Source organism: Bos indicus, chromosome 25, assembly GCF_029378745.1.
Source record: "Bos indicus isolate NIAB-ARS_2022 breed Sahiwal x Tharparkar chromosome 25, NIAB-ARS_B.indTharparkar_mat_pri_1.0, whole genome shotgun sequence".
NCBI lineage: Eukaryota > Metazoa > Chordata > Mammalia > Artiodactyla > Bovidae > Bos > Bos indicus.
Window position 1 is genome coordinate 18,304,137 of NC_091784.1, and position 22,398 is coordinate 18,326,534.

Consider the following 22,398-nt stretch of genomic DNA (forward strand, 5'->3'; position numbering starts at 1 on the left):
AAAGGCAAGATGCTCATTTTTGTCCTTGTTACTTACTAGTTGTTAGAGTGAGTCAATCTCCTAGCATCCCCAGAGGTGACCAGTGAGTGGTAGTTGCTGTTGGTATCTTTAGGGATTCTTGGGTTGAAATATATTTGCTCTGTATCAATCCTCGCAATTATATTATTCTTACTGATGCTCAGTGGTCCCATCTTGATCCAGTGAGTGCTTTATTAGGTTGGCTTCTGAGTCCTCACATATTCTCTGTAGTCCTTGATACCTTCTTTGGTTTCTATATAAGATGCTCCAGCCTCCCTTGTACTTTCTTATCCCACATTTGGAATCAGCCCTTTCTCTAAGAAGCTTTGGTTCCTTTCATTGCCAGTGTCAGATTTTATTTTAGTGCTGTGACACTGGCTAAGCCATTTAACTTCTCTGAGCCTTAACTTCCTCATCTGTAAAATGGGGATAATGATGTCCATGCTGGGGAGTTTAATGAGCATTAAACGAGTACTTACTGGCGACTGTTTAGATGGTGTGCTATGTGCCAGGCATCTTACCTCTACGCTGCACGGCTTCGTATCGACCTTGTCAGTAAACTTCACTGTTCCGGTTATACAGACCAGACATCAGCTTGCTTTTTCTGTAGAAGGCCACTATTCCTGTATTTGAGACTCTGTGGACCATGTGATCTCTGTTATGGTACACGCGTCCGTCATTGCCACTCACTGTACATGAAGCAACCGTAGACCAAACATGAGTGAGTGTGTTCTAGTAAGTTTTATTTATGCGCACTGAAAGTTGAAGCTCATACCTTACAATTTTGCCTTACAATTTTCCTTGTCACCAAATATTATTCTTTTAATGTGAATATAAAAATCATTCTCTGCTCCTGGGTTGTATGAAAACAGGTACCAGGGTGGATTTAGGCTGTAGTTGGCCGGCCCCTAACACAGCTGAGAAAAGTGCGGTGCAGTGGGCAGTGGGTCACCCAGCCCGTGTTCTTCTCGCAGAGCCTCGCTGCTCTTTGCAGCACCGGGGAGGGGCCCAGGGTGGGCGGGCAGAGAGTGGCACGTTGGATTTCACCAGCACTCAGGGAAAGCTGGGACAGTAATACTCCAGAACCCTGAGATTGGTGTTTCAGTCCTGACTTGGTGCAGACATAGATGTCTTTAGGGCTGTAATATGGGTGGAATTTTCCCTCTGACATTACTTGTAGCAGAGTAGTTGAAACTGTTCCCTGGAAGGTGTGTGCTATGCTCTGAAAATGTTAGTTCTTTCTACCAGAAAAATGGTCAACAACTGTCATTCAGTGTCTAATACAGGTCTGCTTTTTCCCCCTCTTAGAAACGAGAGGTGAATACCGTTTTGGCCGATGTCATCAAGCACATGACTCCAGATCGTGCCTTTGAAGACTCCTATCCTCAGGTGACAGCTTTATATTTCTCATTTCTACATTGTTAGGAATTTTATTCTGTTGCATTAAGTAAGTATTTTGCATGGGGGTCAGGCTGTCAAGTCTGCCACGTCCCAGCCATGTGCCCTTTAATCAGTTACTTTGTCTTGCTGTGCCTGAGTTTTCTTACCTGTAAAAATGGGAAAAATAGCAGTCCTATCGGAGTGGTTGTGAGAATTGAGTGAGGTGTGATGTGGGATGTACAGCTGCTTGGCATGAGTAAGTAAGATGGCTATGTTCTTCAGTTAAGCTAACCTTTTATTTGGAAATAAATTCAAATTTTATTGGGAAGTTAAAAGAATAGCTCAGAAAACTCCCATTATCTTTTACCCAGATTCACTAACTGTGAATATTTTCCATGTTTACTGTATCATTATCATTGTCTGTATACATATGCACACATATTCCTACATGGTGTATGTAAAATTTTTTAAAACCAGTTGAGGGTAAATTGCATACGTCATGCCATTTTTGCCTCTAAAGAGTTCAATTAGTATTTCCTAAGAACAAGGACATCCTCCTTTATAACCAGAGTTTAGTTTATCAACTTCAGGGAATTTAACATTAATATCTTACTTTTGCCTGTCCACAGTCCATATTCCAATTCTGTCAGTGGATTCAGTGTCCTTAATAGCAGATTTTTTGTTTCCCCTCTAGTACGAATCCAGCTCAACTGTAAAGTAACTTCAAACCTAATTAAGATTTTATTTTTTATTTGAAAACATGATGTTCTGTACTTATCGCCTATGATTGGTTGGTGTCCTGAGTCACTTAATATAAGAAAATTAGTTCCATATTCTTGTACAATTTTAGAATTCTTACATTTTACTCATTTAAGAATTGTTCACCACTTGCTAATTAAAATGGCTCACTATTACAATTTACTGAGCAGCCACTAACTATTTGTTGATGGAATGAAAAACGACACAGGTGTGCACAGCAGGCTTTGGTCAGTACAGTAGGGTAAATAAAATGTGTAGAGAAGATAGGTCATGATTTTGTGGGTGGTCAGGGTCTCGGGCTCATATGAAGACTGATGTGCATTAAAATTTTAGTTGGGGAATTCCGATAAGACCTTAACTGCCAGTGACCCAATTCACCAAAACTTGAACATAATAATTTTAATGCCGTTCATTCCTAAGAGACAAGGGAATTATACTATACTGTGATTCTGTTATATGCAAAAGCAACTTATAAAAGATGCCCAGGGGTGAGCCTATGTTCCAGACAGCTACCCATATTGGTTGTGAGCCCTTTGTCTTCAGTGGGGGCCACATCAGGAGAATAAAACTGCAAGAGTCTGTGAAGAATTAGCTTACTCCAGGTCTAGGATAGGGAAGGTGCAAGGTGAGCCTGAAACATTTTCTTGTGCCAGGAAGTAAGGAAGAACTGCTGCGGGCAGGTGAAATGAGCACAGGAGCAACTTTAAAGGGGCTGTCATGGGCCCCGATTGAACATCAAAAGAAATAAATACAGTAACGAATTATAATCCGTTGAGTAAAATAGGAATGCAGGAGTTGGCCTCTATGATGAATAGGTAAATAAATAGATTAGGGGTAAGGCGGATAAAGGTGCCATCAGCGAAATGTGAAAGAAATGGTAGAGTTGAAAAATCACTGTTTGCAGCCATCTCAGTAAAGACAAGAGTCATTCTTCATCCTCAGGCAAGAATCATCAATGAATGCTAAATCTGGAGGGGATGTTTGATGAGGAGCAGGATATTTTCGTATCTCTTCCTGTAGAATGAGTGTTAGTTGTAAGGGGGAAAATATTGACTCTATGGTGGAGAATTTGGACAGCCATTGACAGTCAAAATCCATATCAGCAAGTGGGATATCACGTGCTTCCAGATACAGTACCCTGAGAAAGACACAGCATCATCCATGTAGCATTCCAGTCAAGAATGCATGGCTGACTCTAATCAGGAGGTAACACTAGTCACGTCCAAATTGAGTTGCATGCTAAAAAGTAATAGCCAAAGCATTACCAAATCATTGGCATCAGCGCTACAAAGGTTAAGGAACTGTTTCAAATCAACTATAGAGACATGAAAACAGAATGCATTGCATGATCCTGAACGGAATCCTGTGCTGCAGAGTGGAAAAAATAATGCTGTGAAGAACGTACTGACACAACTGACAAGACTGGAATACAGATGAATGATTAAAGTGTTAAAGTTATATCAGCATTAACTTTTCTGAATTTGATAATGGCAAAATGGAAGTATCAGAGAATATGTTTATTCTTGGGAAATACAAATGAAGTATTCAGGGGTGAGGGACATGACACATGCAAGCTACTTTAACATGGTTCAGGAAAAATGTAATACGTCTTACTACATAGATAGGATAATAGAACAAAGTTCAGTTCAGTTCAGTTCAGTCGCTCAGTCATGTCCGACTCTTAGCGACCCCATGAATCGCAGCATGCCAGGCCTCCCTGTCCATCACCATCTCCCGGAGTTCACTCAAACTCACGTCCATTGAGTCGGTGATGGCATCCAGCCATCTCATCCTCTGTCGTCCCCTTCTCCTCCTGCCCCCAATCCCTCCCAGCATCAGAGTCTTTTCCAATGAGTCAACTCTTCACATGAGGTGGCCAAAGCACTGGAGTCTCAGCTTTAGCATCATTCCTTCCAAAGAACACCCAGGACTGATCTCCTTTAGAATGGACTGGTTGGAACTCCTTGCAGTCCAAGCAAAATACTAAAAATCAATGACTTTGGATAAAGAGAGCATGGGAGTTTTTTTAAAGCGTTTTTAAAAATTATGAAAGTATAAAAACACATTTATTGGAAACTTGGAAAATGTAGAACAAAGTTATATATAGTTCCACTGTATATTACAGTTGTTTTTTTAAGTAGATAAGTTAAGATTTTTAGTTGGAGTTTTAATATCAAACTCTCAAAAATTAGTAGAATGAATACACAGAAAAATAGAAGGATATAATAGACCTGAAAAACACTATGAACCAATTCAACATAATTAAGATGTATATAATTTTCACACAACAGCAGGATACAAATTCAAGTTCCCATAGACTGTAAATCAGGAGACACTGGAACATATCCAGGAATGTAAAACAAGGGGCAAAAATTTCAGAGTCTAAAGGTATTGAAATCGTACAGAGTCTGTTCTCTTATCACTGTGGAATTATGTTAGAAATCAGTATCAAAAAATATTTGAAAATAACCCACATATTTTCAAGTATAATGTAACATTTACCAAGAGAGATCTTTGGCTTAGCCACTGAAAGCCTCAGAAAAAAAAAGACTGAAAAAATGCAGAAGGTGATTGCAGAGAAGAAAGCACTTAAATGAGAAATAAACATCAAAATGAGAAATTAATATCAAAGGATACTTAAAAAAAAAACCCCAAAATTTAGAAATTAAATGTCCACTTTTAATTAGTGGATGTATCTAAGAAACTATAACAAGGAAAATTAGAAAATATTTGTAACAATAAAAGTGAAAAGAGAATTTATCAGAATTTGTTGTATGCAGCTGAAGTTGCTCAATGCAGCTAAATACAATGTGGAATCATGATTAAGGTATCATGAAAACAAATAATGGACACTAGCATAAAATTTTGTAAAATTTGAACAAAATCTGTATTTTAGTTAATAAAACTATATTACATGTTAGTTTCCTGTTTGGAGTTTTTTTTTTTTTTTTATGACGTAGTATTTCTTTAGAGAATTTGTGAGTTTTTTTATACTGTTCTTTCAACATTTCTGTAAGTTTGAAATGATTTCATGGTAAAAAGTTATAAATACACAATCTACACATATTTTAAAAATTCTACCACTGGATCAATTAGATAGGTGAGGAGATAAAGCAAATAGAGCAAAACGTTAGCCCTTGTAGAATCTCAGTGCTAAGTGGGTGTTTTCTATATTTTCATTGAATTTTCTTTGTGTTTCAGCATTTCATAATGAAATACTGAAGGAAAAAAAAATCTCTTAAACATTATTTGTAAGTGTGTTAGTGTTAGTCACTTAGTTGTCTCTGACTCTTTGACCCCCGCCAAGGGCTATAGCCTGCCAGGCTCCTCTGTCCATGTAACTCTACAGGCAAGAATACTGAAGTGGGTAGCCATTCCCTTCTCCAGGGCATCTTCCAGACCCAGGAATTGAACCCAGTTTTCCTGCATTGCAGGCAAGTGCTTTACTATCTGAGCCACTAGGGAAGCTCATTTGTAAGTGTACTTAAGTAGTAAAAAAAGATTTCTTGTTCTAAAGGGTTTGTTGCTGTGGAGAAGGTTTCAGGAGCTATTTCAACCAGACCATATTGCACTATCTTTGAATGCTCTGTGTCAGAACATTGTCATGATGTTTTGAAGTCCTTTTGCTTGATGATCTAGTCAAGTGTTTAATTATGAAACAGGGTGTGTACTATTAGTATTCTGTATTTTTGACCATGAGCCATTTACTTTGCAGATGATTTAAACACCAGTGTTTTTAGTATAAGCAGAATAGTTGTCAGTAAATTTTCCCTCCTTGGTTCTCCCATGTCAAGGCTGTGTCACTAGACTCTATGCGTGTCAGGGTGAGGGGTGGTGGACATCAGTATCTGGGTATCCAGGACAGGCCTCACAGAGTGTGCCATCATCTGTGGTTAGTGCCAGGGCCTTTGACCCCACTGTCAGACTCAGACCAGTGTCTCTCCACTGAAGTAGTCAAAAAACCCAGGACTACCATGGGCTAGAATTGTTGTTGTTCAGTTGCTAAATCGTATCCAACTTTCTGCGACCCTATAAATTGCAACACCCCAGGCTTCCCTGTCCTTTACTATCTCCCCAAGTTTGGTCAAACTCATGTCCATTGCATCCGTGATGCTGTCCAACCATCTCATCCTCTGTCGTCCCCTTCTCCTCCTGCCTTCAGTCTTTCCTAGCATCAGGGTCTTTTCTAAGGAGTCAGTTCTTTGCATCAGGTGGCCAAAGTGCTGGAGCTTCAGCTTTAGCACTAGCCCTTCCAATGAATATTCAGGGTTGATTTCCTTTAGGATTGACTGGTTTGATCTCCTTGTATCCAAGGGGCTCTCAAGAGTCTTCTCTAACACCATAGTTCAAAAGCATCAATTCTTTGGCACTCAGCCTTCTTTATTGGCTAGAATAGGGATCTATAAATCATGGCCCATGTAGCCCAAATAGTTTTATCGGAACTCACACACAGCCATCTGTTTACATATTGTCAGTGGCTGCTTTCCAGCTACAGTAGCAGAATTGAGTAGTTGTGATGACTTGTATGGCCCTTGATAGAAAAAGTTTGCCCACCTCTTGAATATTCATAGCTGACTTGATCAGAGAACTTAGAAGGGCAGGCACTGCTCTAAGCACTGTAGCCGAGCCATCCCATTTAATCCTCCCAGTGAGCACGATACTGCTTTGGAGAAGAGGAGGTTGAGGCTGAGAAGTTCTTCCTCTAAGTCTAGAATAAAATGGGTAAACTCAGATTGAGACAAGACTTAACCTAACCGAGTAATTCCCTGTTCTTGTGCACTCCAGATTTCCCTAATTGTAATTGTGATTGCATGTGATGAGACAGGGTTGCCTTTTTAAAAATATCCAAGTTTTGTTAAAGATGTGTGTTTCATTTTGTTTTGCAGCTTCAGTCAATAATTAAGAAAGTAATTGCACACTTTCACGATTTCTCAGTTCTTTTCTCAGTGGTAAGTAACTATCTTTAACTATTTTAAAAATTTTATATCTGAGTCAGAGGTTCCTTTAATGTCTCAGTAAATTTTTCATGGTATCCTCGACCAAAAAAAACTTAACAGTTCCTTTTTTTATTAAAAAAAAAAAGTTGGTCTAAACAGTTCAAATATTTATATCATAATGACTTAAGCAGCTTAAGCAATAATATTTCTATTATTGTGAAAATAATGGGCATAGACTGATAGAAAAATATTGTTTTTATTTCATTCATGACTTTCTATGGGATGTGTGTGCCTACTGGGTATCATACAACTTCTGAAACCTTGGAACTAAACTGAACATTGATTTTTTTTTTTTGCATTGTATCTACTTTTTATCATACAATTTAATGTTGAAACTCAGAAATATATCAAGCTTATAGTTGTCTCAGTGTCTTGACAGAGTTGAGATTTATTATATTTCCTTAGAAATTGAAAATATCCTGTGACACCCTTTTCATTTGCTGCAGTGCCCTGGGTACGTACCAGTCTAGTGCATACCAATCTAGTTACATACTTCTCTGCAGTAACACTCTCTGGCCCTTCCTTCAGCTTCCCTCTTCCTTCTTCCTGTTTCTGCTTCTGTTCTCTCACAGGGCTGTAAGCTTTTGTTTATTTAATAATAGAAATTGTTATTTATTGGATTTTTGCCACACTCCACGCCCTATGCTAGAGCTTTTATAATTTTTTTTAATTGAAATATAGTTGGTTTGCAGTGTTGTGTTAGTTTCAGGTGTATGGTAAAGTGATTCAGTTACACATAGACACATATTCATTCTTTTTCAGATTTCTTTTCCCATGTAGTTTCTTATAGAATACTGAGCAGAGTTCCATGTGCTATACAGTAGATCCTTGTTGGTTATCTATTTTATATATAGTAATGTGTATGTTTTAATCCCAAACTCCTAATTGATCCCTCTCACCTCCTCCCCTTTGGTAGCTATAGTTTGTTTTCTCTGTGAGTCTATTTCTGTTTGTAAATAAGTTCATTTTTATCTTTTTTTAGATTCCAGGTATAAGTGATGTCAAGTAGTATTTGTCTTTCTCTGTCTGGCTGACTTCACTCAGTATGACAATCTCTAGATCCATCCATGTTGCTGCAAATGGCATTATGTCATTCCTGTTTATGGCTGAAATATTCCATTATATATATGTACCACCTCTTCTTTATTCATTTATCTGTTGATGGGCATTTAGATTGCCCCCATTTCTTGGGTATTGTAAGTAGTGCTGCAATGAACATATTGGGGTACATGTGTTTTCTGAATTATGGTTTTCTCAGGTTATATGCCCAGCAGTGGGATTGCTGGGTTATATGGTAGTTTTATTTTTAGTTTTTTAAGGAACCTCCATACTGTTCTCTGTCGTGGCTGTACCAATTTACATTCCCAACAGTTTAGGAGGGTTCCTGTTTCTCCACACTCTATCCAGCATTTATTATTTGTAGGCTTTTTGATGATGGCCATTCTGACCATTGTGAGGTGATGGCTCATTGTAGTTTGATTAGCATTTCTCTAAGAATTAGCAGTGTTGAACATCTTTTCATGTGTGTTTTGGCCATCTGTATGTCTTTAGAGAAATATCTTTTTAGATTTTCTGCCCATTTTTAAATTGGATTATTTGTTTTTTGATGCTGAGCTGTATGAGCTGTTTGTATATTTTGGAGATTAATCCCTTATCAGTCGCATTGTTTGCAAATATTTCCTCCCATTCTGTAGGTTGTCTTTTCATTTTGTCTATGGTTTCTTTGCTGTGCAAAAACTTTTAAGTTTAGTTAGGTCTCATTTGTTTATTTTTGCTTTTATTTCCATTACTCTGGAAACAGATCCAAAAAGATATTGCTACAATTTATGTCAAAGAGTGTTCTGCCTGTATTCTCCTCTAGGAATTTTATAGTACTTAGCCTTACATTTAGGTCTTTAATTGATTTGGAGTTTTTTTGTGTGTATAGTGTTTTCAGTTCAGTTGCTCAGTGTCCGATTCTCTGTGACCCCATGGACTGCAGCTCGCCAAGCTTCCCTGTCCATCACCAACTCCCAGAGCTTGCTCAAACTCATGTCCATTGCATCTGTGATGCCATCCAACCATCTTATCCTCTGTTGTCCCCTTCTCCTCCTGCCTTTCCCAGCATCAGGGTCTTTTCTAATGAGTCAGCTCTTCATATCAGGTGACCAAAGTATTGGAGCTTCAGCATCAGTTCTTCCAGTGAATATTCAGGATTGATTTCCTTTAGGATTGACTGGTTTAATCTCTGCAGTCCAAGGGACTCTCAAGAGTCTTCTCCAACACCACTGTTCAAAAGCATCAATAGGATGTTCTAATTTCATTCTTTTACATGTAGCTGTCCAGTTTTCCCAGCACTGCTTATTGAAGAGACTGTCTTTTCTCCATTGTATATTGCCTTCTCTGTTGTAGATTAATTGACCATATGTGCTTGGCTTTATTTCTGGGCTTTCTATGCTGTTCCATTGATCGGTATTTCTTTGTGCCAGAACCATACTTTTTTGATGACTGTAGCTTTGTGTATAGTCTGAAGTCAGGGAGCCTGTTTCCTCCAGCTCTGTTTTTCTTTCTCAAGATTGCTTTGGCTATCTGGGGTCCTTTTGTGTTTCTATACAAATTAAAAATTTTTTTGTTTCTAGTTCTAGTGAAAAATGCAATTTGGTAATTTGATAGAAATTGCATTGAGTCTGTTGGTTGCCTTGGGTAGTATAGTCATTCTGACAATAATGATTCTTCCAGTCCAAGAACATGGCCTGTCTTTTCTTTTGTGTCATTTTTGATTTCTTTCATTAGCATCTTATAGTTTTTGGAGTACTAGTCTTTTGCCTTCTTAGGTAGGTTTATTCCTAGGTATTTTATTCTTTTTGATGGCAGTGGTAAATGAGATTGTTTCCTTAATTTCTCTTTCTGACCTTTCATTGTGTATAGAAATACAACAGATTTCTGTGTATAATTTTTTATCCTGCAACTTTACCAAATTCATCGATGAGCTCCAGTAGTTTTCTGCAGTGTCTTTAGGATTTTCTCTCTGTAGTATTGTGTCATCTACAAACAGTGACAGTTTTGCTTCTTTCCCAGTTTGGATTCCTTTTTTTTTTTCTTTTTCCTTTTCTGATTGCTGTTAGGACTTCCAAAACTGTGTTGAATAGAAGTGACAAGAATGGACATCCTTGTTTTGTTCCTGAACTTAGAGGAAATACTTTCGCTTTTCCCTGTTGAGTATGATGTTAGCTGTGCGTTTGTCATACATAGCCTTTATTAGGTTGAGGTAGGTTCCCTCTGCCCACTTTCTGGAGAGTTTTTTTTAATCATAAATGGATGGTAAATTTTATCAAAAGCTTTTTCTTCATCTGTTGAAATGATTGTATGGGTTTTATTTTTCCATTTGTTAATGTGGTGTATCACACTGATTGATTTGCAGATACTGAAAAATCCTGGCATCCTTGGAGTAACTCTCACTTGATTCACGGTGTATGATCCTTTTAATGTATTGTTGGATTTGGTTTGCTAGTATTTTGTTAAGGATTTTTGCATCTATGTTAATCAGTGATATTAGCCTGTAATTTTTTTGTATGTGTTGTGTCTTTGTCTGGTTTTGGTATCAGGGTGATGGTGACCTCATAGAATGAGTTTGAAAGTGTTCCTTCCTTTGCAATTTTTTGGAATAGCTTCAGAAGGATAGATGTTAGCTTTACTCTAGATAGTGGATAGAATTCACCTGTGAACCCATCTGGTCCTGGACGTTTCTTTTTTGGGAGTTTCTTAATCACAGATTCAGTTTCAGTGCTTGTGATTGGTCTATTCATATTTCTGTTTCTTCCTGGTTCGGTCTTGGGAGATTGCACCTTCCTAAGAAGTTCTCCATTTCTTCTAGGTTGTCCATTATGTCGGCATATAATTGCTTATAGTAGTCTCTTACAGCCCTTTGTATTTCTGTGGTGTTGGTTGTAACCTCACTTCTTCATTCCTAATTTTATTGATTTAGACTCTCCCCCACTTTTTTTTTTGATGAGTCTGACTAAAGGTTTATCAGTTTTGTTTATCTTTTTCAAAGAACCAGCTTTTGGTTTCATTGATCTTTTCTATTTACTTTTCTGCATTGCCTCAGGTCATTTTTAGACCAGCACTGGGAAGCAAGGGTAGAAATGAGTCCCACTTTACAAATGAAACTAATGCAAGAAGGGGTGGAGAGCCGTGCTTAAGGTCACACCGGCACTGAATGTGGAGGCTGGATGCAGAAGTCACTGTGTGAACAACTCTGACTCTGCTTTCTCTGTTCCCCTGTACAATCGTAAAAAGCCTGCCTTGCCTTCGGGTACTAAGAAGAGCTTTGTTGCTGTTCAGTCACTAAGTTGTGTCCAACTCTTTGCGACCCCATGGACTGCAGCACGCCAGGCTCCTCTGTCCTTCACTGTCTCTTGGAGTTTGCTCAAATTCATGTCCATTGAGTCGGTGATGCCATCCAACCATCTCATCCTCTGTTGCCCCCTTCTTCTGCCCTGAATCTTTCCCAGCATCAGGGTCTTTTCCAGTGAGTCGGCTCTTCACATCAGGTGGCCAAAATATTGGAGCTTCAGCTTCAGCATCAGTCCTTCCAATGAATATTCAGGGCTGATTTCCTTTAGGATTGATTGACTGATTTGATCTGTTTGTTGTTCAGGGATCTCAAGAGTCTTCTCCAGCACCACAGTTGAAAGCATCAATTCTTCAGCAGTCAGCATTCTTTATAATCCAACTCTTACATCCATACATGACTACCGGAAAAACCATAGCTTTGACTAGACAGACCTTTGTCAAAAAAGTGATGTCTCTGCTTTTAATACACTGAGTTTTATAGCTTTCCTTCCAAGGAGCAAGTGTCTTTTAATTTCATGGCTACAGTCACCATCTGCAGTGATTTTGGAGCCCAAAGAAAATAAAATCTGTCACTGCCTCCACTTTTTGTCCTTCTGTTTGTCATGAAGTGATGGGACTGGATGCCATGATCTTAGTTTTTTGAATGTTGAGTTTTCAGTCAGTTTTTACCCTCTTTCACCCTCATCAAGAGGCTCTTTAGTTCTCTTTCATGGATCACAGCCTTGTCATGGTGAAGGGGCTTGCATAACTCACTGAAGCTATGAGCCATGCTCTGCAGGGTCACCCAAGACGGACAGGTCATGGTGAAGAGTTCTGACAGAATTGGTTCACTGGAGGAGGAAATGGCAAACCCACTGCAAGTATTCTTGCTGTGAGATCCCCATGAACATTATGAGCTTATACTTACCTAAAGGTTTTCCAGGACTTCCCCGGTTGTACAGTGGATAAACATCTGCCTACCAATGCAGGGAAGACAAGTTCAATCCCTAGACCACAGCACATGCCACGAAGCAACTGAAGCCTGAGTTGTGTGCCACAACTGCTGAGCCCTTGTGCTGTAACTACTGAAGCCTGCACACCTAGAGCCTGTTCTCCGCAACAAGAGATGCCACTTTAATGAGAAGCCTCTACGCTGCAACGAAGAGTAGCTCCTGCTCTCTGCAACTAGAGAAAGCCCATGGCAGCAATGAAAATGCAGCACAACCAAAAATGAATAAATAAATAATTTTTTAAAAAGGATTGCCCAGGTGATTCACCAAAATAGTAACTGGTCCCAGCCCTGATCCCTGGGCACATGTAATTTATTTTAATAGTAATAGTTTTAAAAAACCTCAGGGTCTGGGACTTCCCTGGTGGTACAGTGGTTAAGAATCCACCTGCCAGTGCAGGGAACACAGGTTCAATCCCTGGTCCGGGATGATCCCACGTGCCACAGAGCAGCTAAGCCGTGTGCCACAATTACTGACTTGAGCCCTCTAGCTTCAACTACTGAGCCTATGTGCCACAAGTACTGAAGCCTGCATTCTCTAGGGCCTGCGAGCCGCAACTAATGAGCTCCTACGCTGCAACTGCTGAACGCCCAAGCCCTGGAGCCAGCAAGTTGCAACCACTGAGCCTGGGTGCTGTGACTATGAAGCCTGCACTCCACAGCAAGAGAAGCCACCACAATGAGAAGCCTGCACTCCACAGCTCAAGAGTAGCTCCCCACTTTCCACAACTAGAGAAAGCCCATGTGCAGCAACAAGACCCAGTGTAGCCGAAAATGAATAAATAAATAAAGCAGTGTGTGCGTGTAAAAAATAAGAAATGATTAAAATGGCTGGTGTTCTGTGACAACTGGAAGGGTGGGATGGGCTGGGAGGTGAGATAGAGGTCTAAGAGGACACAGGTGCACCTGTGCCTGACTCGTGTTGATGTATGGCAGAAACCAACACGCTATTGTAAAGCAATTATCCTTCACTTACAAATAAATAACTTTTTTTCAAAAAAAGGCCCATGTTATGTTAGAAAAAAAAGTAATAAAAACACCTCAGAGTCTTCTCCTTGCTTCCACGAGTCCTGATTAGACCTGCCTCAGAAAGACAAAAAAACTCCTCTTCCTCTGTTTTGACCTTCAAAGAAAAAGTAACCTATAAATCTCTTCTAGTAACTTGTGTAAATTGCAAGTAGAGTGCTTTTTTTTTTTTAGGAAAAATTTCTGCCATTTCTGGACATGTTCCAAAAAGAGAGTGTCCGGGTGGAGGTTTGCAAATGCATCATGGAAGTTTTTATCAAGTAAGTATAGCACAAAGTAATCAGAAGCTTCGATTCCCACTGCCCTTGTGAAACCTGTTGATAAGAAATCAATTTATACACTTTGAGGCCCTATGATGTAATGATGTGTTTATACCTAAAATAACATTGAGAGGAGAACCACATTAAAAGGAGTAGTCATGATAAAAGTTTATAATTAGCTCTTAAGAAGACAAAGTAATAAATATAAATATTAGATGGGCTGACCATCACCCACAGTATCTCATTCCTGTGAGTTTTGGGAAGGAGCAATCTATTGATGTACTATTTATTTAGGGAGTTTTAAGATTTTAAGATAGTCATACTTATCTTCTCTCATACCAGAGCTTGAAAGATTTCTATCTTCAATGTGTAGATTTATGATAGGTTTTCAGTTTAATTCCTTTCCTTTTATTGATTAAATCTCTTTCCCAAAACTATTGCTGGTGGTACATGAAATACTTTGATAGTACATGGAAGAGAAACTTTTATTTTAAGAATGTATATTTATTTTAAAGTATATTAGATAATATATAACTAGTTTAATCAGTGACTTCTAATGTATTTTTCTTTAGAACAGGGTTAAGTTAAAAGTTAAACTGACTTTAAACATTAAGTATGTAGATATGATTAAAAAAAAAATGTGTGTTAAAATGAAGCTCAAATAGCAGAGTTTGGAAAATTGAGTTAGAAGTTAGTTGAGTATATGTTTTAAGCTTTCCTTGTATTTTCTTTCTAAAAGACTAATTCCATATGCTTGAAATGAGTATACCTACTTTACTTTCATGAAGATTTGTTGTAAGAGCTTGTCTTTTGAGAAACTAAATTAATAATTTTGTCTGCACTTAACACAGTTGTAGACAGCTTCAGGGGTTCAAGAAACATGGTAAGAACACAGATTTGCTGTTGGGAGAAGTTACGTTAGAAGAGCAAACTTGTTAGTTAAAGAAAAATTCAGAGAAAACTAGAACATTGCCCATTGCTGGTGAGCTGAGCTATGTTAGATGCCAACCAGATAATTTACTGCTTCTCACATATGTCCCGTAGATGAGAACTAATTCCATGCTTTTAGTGCTTGGTGTAGATGACTTTCACTCTTATCCCCAAATGTCTCCCAGGCATCAACAGGAGCCCACCAAGGACCCCGTGATTCTGAACGCCCTTTTGCACGTTTGCAAGACCATGCACGACTCTGTGAAGTAAGCCATGCTTAAGGCTGAAACGAGCCTGGATTGAGTCTTAATGCCACATAATAGTGCATTAGGGAATTACTGCTTTAAGCGGCCGCTGTGAATAATATTATTTTATGGGGTCTATTAAGATTCTTGTTAACAAGGACATTCCAATCCAGGGGAGGAGGGAGGCTGAACTGAGGGTAATCTTCCTGAGAAAATGAGATGGCAGATGTTTTTACAAAGGGATTTCTGTTGGGAGGAAAAGGCTGGTTTCATCCAAATGAACTCATGCTACGTGTCTCCTGGAGATTTCTGAGAGCAGCAGATAGTATAAGAATGAGTTCACTCATCCAGTAACATAGCCTTTAAATTTTTTCTCATTATTAGCCAGTTATTTGAAATTCAAATGAAGTTGCATATATTCCTTACATGAAGGACCTTATTTGTTCAGTATACTTGAGGCTCAGACCTAGTCACCGGCCTTACCTTTGGGTCAAAAGCCAGATTATCTCCTTTGCTTTCTAGTTTGATGTATTTCTTTTTTTTTTTTTTTCTTTTTCATTACATGTTTCCATTTGACTGTGCTTGAGGCAACTCCTGCTTCTCTGTGGCTGAAATTTTGATCCCTAAAGAATTTTTAAACACAGCAGCTTGATTCACTGGAAACTGTTACAAGTACTGAGAAAATTGTTTTGGAACTTAACCATCAGCTAGATGAATTGAGTTTCTTTTGTTTTATTTTTTTCCCCCTGAATTGTAGAATCTTTATTTTCATGACTTGTGCTTTCAACTTCGTTAGTTATCAAAATCAAAATATCAAGAGTTTTCATAATAAGTAGAACTGCTAGACTTTTGTTGCACAAAAATACGTAAAAACCCAAAAGACATTTAGGAAAGTACTTGTATTAGTAGGACATGTGTTTTTGGCCTAAATAAAATAGCAGATGTATTTCTCTTGTGAGAAGTGGAGCCAGAAGGTCAGGGTAGGGTAGCTCTGCTCTGGAACATCATCCAGGAGCCCAGGTTTCTTGTCCTCCAGCTCTCCTGTCCCTCTAGGGTGTTGTTCTTGTCTTCCTGGTAGAGATGGCACCTCAGCCACATTCATGGTGCAGCCTGCAGGCATCAGAGGACAGCAGCTTCCTTTTAGGGACACGGTTTGGGAGGCTTTGTACATCACTTGCATTCGCATCCCATTGGCCGGAAGTGTCATGTGGCTTCTTGTAGCCTCAAAGGAGCTTTGGGAAATGTAGTCTCAAAGAATGAAGGGGACGTTGCATATTGGAGGACAGAATGCTGATTTTGCCAATACAGACTTGTTTTAGAACAAGAACCTTTGTCTTTGACTCTTAAATTAAAAAAAAAATAAATTTGGGAAACCATTTATAAACCTTCACATATATTATCAAAACTATAAGGACTTGACATTTTCTCATTTATATTTATACTAACTTTGCTATCAAACCGAAGCAGCTGAGATCTGTGGTTTACTTTAAGCTATATTTCCAGAATAAGGTAGATTGATGAGTGGAGGGTGGAATGGAGAGTTATGTGATAAAGCAAATATTATAAAATGATAAGATAATAGTAGGGTGTATTGGTGTTGACTATATAATTTTCAACTTTGCTACATTTAAACCTTTTTATAGTAAACTGTTGAATGAAAGTTCTCTGGAATACAAAATTTGAAGTTGAACTTTGCTATCCAAATTCCAAAGAAGGGAGAATTACCTTCTCTTTTGCTATTAATGAATATATCTTGAGAACAGTGTCTCTAAGAGAGATGAGGAACACATTTAAATTATGTTAATTTAGGTTACATATTTTCATCAAAAGAAACACAAATATGGAAGTTTTTTAAATCTAGAAAATGCAGAATGTTCTTACCTGTTAAATTACTTATTTCTCATTTATTTTTTCCTTTGGAAACTTTATTACCTCAATGTCAATTATGTACAATTATTGATTTTAGTGCACTCACTCTTGAAGATGAGAAAAGAATGCTGGCATATTTGATTAATGGATTTATAAAAATGGTAAGTATTGGGGAAGAAGTTTCAGTGTACTTAGAAATGTGATGTAATTGTTTATCCTTCCTCTGGTGAAAGCAGTTAACATTATGTTCCCTGGTGCTTTTCATTTTTATGGAGATAAGATGAAATTAGAAAACAACTTATATTAGCCAGCACTCCCCTGGGGGCAAGAAGAGCCAAGACAAACTGGCTTAAGGAAAAAATAAAAAGGGGACGGTGGGAGGGGGACTGGCTGATGTGACATAAAGTCCAGGGGTGGACCTCTCGGAAGGAGCAGCTGGACTTGGGGTCTCCGTAGTGTCATCAAGAACTGCTGTGTGTGTCTTTGGCTCATGGCTCTTCTCTCCTGGCATCCCTCCCAGGCAGGCTTGCTCCCCACGAGAGCCCCGGGTTTCCATTCCTTCCAGTTCTGCAGTGCAGCAGGAAGAGCTCCAGCAGAAGTTCTAGGGCTGAGTCTTTGGAGTAATTTGGGCCACTGGCTCGTCCCTGAGCAGATTGCTGCTGTGAGAAGGAAGGAACACACCGGCCAGGCCAGGGAGACAGGCTCCCCTGGGCGGCCAAACCATGGGGACCCAGAGTGGGAGAAGAGGCCTCCTCTTTTTCTTTTTTCAGTGAAGCCAATTTAAATTCTTTCATTTGTATTTTTTAAATTATTGTTACATTTTTTGGCTGTGCCATATGGCTTGCAGAATCCTCAGTTCCCTGACCCGGGATTGAACCTGGGCCACGAAAGTGAGAGCCCAGAATTCTAAGCTGTAGGCTACTGGGGGACCCGTGGAGAAGGGGCTTCCTGAAGCACCTGATGTGCTGCTCTTCAGATGCTGCTGAAAACGATTTGGGGAGTGGGTGAGGGTGAAATGTCAGGTGTCCACTCTCCATTCATCCTCGTTACTCAGCGCTACACGACAACTCATCCCAGACTTAGTGGCTTAACATGACAATGTTTTATTCTTACAAGTCTTTGGGTTGACTGGGTAACCAGGCCTCTCCTTGTGATGTCAGAAGTGTGGCAGAACTGGGGCTGGAGGATCCAGGACAGTCTTGAGCATGTGTTTGGGGTCTTAGTGCTGGCTGTTGACTGGGGCAGCTCATTTCTCAGTCATGGGACCTCTTTCTCTCCACCATTCTCTCAACATTTGCTCACGTCTGGGCTTTTGCCTGGTGAGGGCAGAATCAGAAGCTGCCGGGCCTTTGGAGGTTTAAAAATCACACAGTGACCAGTGCTGCCTCCTGCTTCATTCTGTTAGTCAGAGCAAGTCCCAGGGCCAGCTGTCTGGAGGGGAGGGAAAGCAGACCCACCTCCGGCTGGGAAGAGTCCACAGGGACACTGGGGAGGGACGAGCGAAGTGGGCAGCATTGTTGCAGGTTTCATCAGGAACAACCACCTTTCCATCCTAGCCAGAACAACCTTTGCCTTAAATCTTGGTGCACGAAACTAAAATACCCACTTCAGCCAGTATCTCCTGTTAGAAATGTCAAGACAAAAGCTGACTGAGATGAAAATAAGTAGGTCACTTTGAAAATCACCTTGAAAAACGTGACTCATTCAGTTACAGAGGTTGATTTAACTATGGTAAAATACCAATTTTGATGAAAATTCAGGATAAGCCTTTTAATTCCCATGTTAGGAAATGTACCTATGATTGATACTAGGTGCCTCTCTTGTTCCCTTAATTTATATGCTGCTCTTGTGATATTTATCCTTTTATGGGTTTGTCTGAAAACCAACAAGTTTTAATGGGAAAGAATATGAGAAAATAAGATGTGAAACTTGATAGCTGTAGTGGAAATTATGACTTTAAACCTCTTCTGGACAAAAATGATTGTTGTAGCAGTAAAGTTTGTCCTTCCAACCAGCTGTTCATAAATTTGAAGAAATAGGAGAAGAAGAAGTTTTTAATGGTGGATTAACATCCATCAATGGCTCCAGCAGCCACCAGTGAGCTGCTAAAGGTTGGAATCCCCATCATGAAGCAGAAATGTGTGGCCCTTATTAGAGAATCCCTCTGACAAATGACTCCCAGTCGCCAAATCTATGTGAAAAGGCTGCAGCTGACACCCAAAATGCCACAATTTCCTTTCCAGTGGTTTCCTTCTAGCCTAGGAAATCCTCTTTGCATTTTGAGATTCTGTTTTATACCCTTTGGTCTTTTTATGTTCTGCTCCAATGGCCATGTCATGAAGATGAGGTGGTAGTAGTAACATTTCCGCTGTATGCTGGGTAAGGTAATGTAACATGTGGTTAGAGTTGTATTTCCAGTTCACAGATGTGTGTTTGCTTACATACCCTTGAGATACCACCTATCTATATCTGTGGAATTTTTGGTGTCTTGTCATCGCAGCACCTCCCCTGTCCCCACAAAACTCCAGAGGAACTTTTCCAATTGTGTGCTTACAGCTGCCTAGAGATAACATTGTCACTTCTTATTCCTTGATTCTAGGTATCCTTTGGCCGTGATTTTGAACAACAGCTGAGTTTTTATGTTGAGGCCAGGTCAATGTTTTGCAATCTGGAACCTGTTCTTGTGCAGTTGATTCACGTAAGGATTTTCACTCATTCATTTATTCTCTCAATACATGTTTATTGATCATTGATAGGCCACACACCAGTTTTAATCTGAGATTCTTCTGGCCCCATATTGCTTCTGTTCCCAAGGCATGAAAGATGTTTTCTCAAAGGTTAATAAAATCTACAACTTTGCTTGAGCCTTAGAGTGGTTTCATTGGCCTCTTTTTCTCTGAAATTTGCATATTCTCACTCCTGCATGTCAACAGCAAAGAGCTGAGTGAGTTGTAGTGATTATTTAGTTACAGAAATTAATCTAGTTGGAATTCCGTGTTGCCTAACCAGAGTCCCAGTTTTCTTGGTTCACAGTGCCTTGCAGTAACTTTTCAGGATGCCCTTAGGCAAAAAGGAAGAGAACAATTCTGTTTACTAAGAAATTAGGTTCAAGCAACTTAAGAATTTGTGCTCTAACAGCTTGCTCTCTGAACCAATACTTGATGTAAATTGAAAGAAAAATAGTATATATTTGCATTCCGTTTAAAATCATCATAATTACTTACTAATGAAGTATATGTACCTCTAGGCATTGCTTGACTTCTCAAACCTTGAAATCAGATGGGACACCACTACCCAATTTCCTGTTCCAGATAGATTTTTTTCCCCCTACATTAATGTTTGCACAGTACTTTTTGTCATAGCAGTTGCTAAAAACCCAGTTTTGCAAAGATATGCCATCACTGCAAGGAAGATACCATGTCTGTGAGCTACCGTACACAAGAGCTTTGCATAGTGTTCAACAGTTGAGTCCTTCTGTGGTTGTCCAAAACGTGGGATGCCCCTCTGATTTTCCTGTAACACCCTGGGGTGACATGGTACACATTTTGGGAACCATAGGTCCAAACTTTTAATTGTTGTGAAAAGATTCCCCAAGGCTCTTGAGTTGCTTCATGTAAATTTAAGGAAAATGACTTTTTAATATATTTGTTTGCTGATTATCAGATTTTGTAGCATTAGTAAACTTAAGACCTAAATGTAGAGACTTGTAAGTCAGGGGAGTTAATAGTACTCAGCCTGTAAAGTCATGAGGAGTAAATGAGCTTAAGAATGTACAGCACCTAGAAGGGCACCTGCTGTGCTATAAGTGATAACGTGGCTGCTGTTACTTTCTTACGGTTAGCGTCAGTGTGGCAGAGGTATTTTGTATGGTTTATCTTCAGGTTTGGAGGTATCTCTTAAGATCTCTAAGATCTTAAGCTTACTTAGTGTGTGGGATTTCTGGAAATGGAATAAGTGAACCCTGGCTATTCATTAAGCCAGAAAATGGTCATTTATCATGCTGGTTGATAGGCATGACTTAACTCAGTGAGTGCCCCTTGGAGATGTTTGCTCAAGCTGAGATTGATTCTGGCCTGATGGCCCCTTTGCCATTTCAGGGTTTGGTGCTCACCAGTTTTGGTTCCGGAACCAGTCTGGGTTCTGGTTAGCTTATTCTCATTAACTTGTATACAGTCAGCGTTCAAATCTCTTTGGAAGATGTTTAATCTGAATTAACCATCATTTCATTCCCATTTCTGTTTTACTTTTTAATCTAGAGTGTGAACCGGTTGGCAATGGAAACAAGGAAAGTAATGAAGGGAAATCATTCTAGAAAGACTGCTGCATTTGTCCGGGTATGTTTCAAAGATAAGATTTACTTTGAACTCCAGTGGGCTGTTTCTTACACAAGTTTCTGAATTGTTCCTCCCAGAAAAAGATTAAGGGTGATTTAATATTGATTTTCCAGATTTTTCCTTATATATTCATGGACTGACCGATTTTCTTAATGTTTTCAAAAGAAACAATCAAAGGAGTCTGAATTTTGATATGCATTAGGGGAGGTGGTTGAGATGGATTTGCATTTTTGTATGCCAGCTGAATTATATCTGGCTCATGCCAGTAACTGGGAAGCCTAGGACTTTTTTTCCTCTTGTCAAGTTCCCAGCTTTGGAAGAAATTTGTTTCTTGAGTAAGCTGCTCAAAATTTTATCAAAACAATACATATCCATGCTTTAAAAATAAAATCATACTGAAAAAATTATAGTGAAAATAAGCTTCCCAGCCTTGCCCTTTCTCACCATATACCTCTCTCCTCACAGTCTCTTTTTAGCAGTTTCTTCTTCAAATTACCAATTAATTCATTTTTAATTGGTTTTAAAAATGGTTTTAAATTTTGGTTTTAACAACTGCTTCTTTAAATGATCAATATTAGGTGTTATCTATTCACTTCCTGTGATGACAGATGAAGATTTATTTTTGTACACCATTACTGTCCTTGGTTGCACCTCCTGTTCCTCCCCAAAAGGGAAATACAGCAGAGGCAAGGGGGAGAAATTGGGGTTCATAATGGGGAGATGAATTAAGTGTTTTTACTTGAAAATATATGATGGATGAAAATGAGAATATTAATCCACTGTGATGGCATTGCCGCCTAACCTGCTGTTCGTCCCCTTTCTTCTAGGCCTGCGTTGCCTACTGCTTCATTACCATTCCCTCCCTGGTGGGGATCTTCACCCGCCTCAATCTCTACCTGCATTCTGGTCAGGTGGCTCTGGCCAACCAGTGCCTCTCCCAAGGTGAGCCCGTCACTCACTCTCTTCTCTCAGACTCTCCCTGGCTCCTTAGGAAAGCTGACTCAGCAGTGTGTGAATGTGTGCAGAGAGCTTCCTTTAAGGAGGAAAGAAAAGAAAAAGTGATCAATAAGTGATGAATTTTTTCTTTAGTAGGAAGCACCTCGGACACATACACATTTATAGAGTCAGACAGATTACAGAGCCTGGGTTATTTCCTGTAAGGACCTTCCTACATCTGTCTCAGGCATGTCAGGTCAGGTGGCTCAGACATCCCTAGAGAGTTTTAGAACTTAGGCCTGTTCATTCACAGCAGATTCA

The 22,398-nt window shown here is 39.3% G+C and overlaps 1 protein-coding gene across 4 annotated transcripts in view; it reads left to right on the forward strand.

The window, feature by feature from the left end:
• The window catches only part of VPS35L (VPS35 endosomal protein sorting factor like), a 138,216-nt gene that overhangs the window by 75,081 nt on the left and 40,737 nt on the right, over window positions 1-22,398 (forward strand). For all 4 annotated transcript variants that reach the window (XM_019987901.2, XM_019987899.2, XM_019987902.2 and 1 more), the window contains exons 19-26: window positions 1,327-1,407; window positions 7,044-7,106; window positions 13,678-13,763; window positions 14,879-14,959; window positions 16,905-16,968; window positions 19,407-19,505; window positions 21,064-21,141; window positions 21,969-22,083. In XM_019987901.2, coding sequence (XP_019843460.1) covers window positions 1,327-1,407; window positions 7,044-7,106; window positions 13,678-13,763; window positions 14,879-14,959; window positions 16,905-16,968; window positions 19,407-19,505; window positions 21,064-21,141; window positions 21,969-22,083 — 667 coding nt within the window. The remainder of the gene's footprint in view (window positions 1-1,326; window positions 1,408-7,043; window positions 7,107-13,677; window positions 13,764-14,878; window positions 14,960-16,904; window positions 16,969-19,406; window positions 19,506-21,063; window positions 21,142-21,968; window positions 22,084-22,398) is intronic.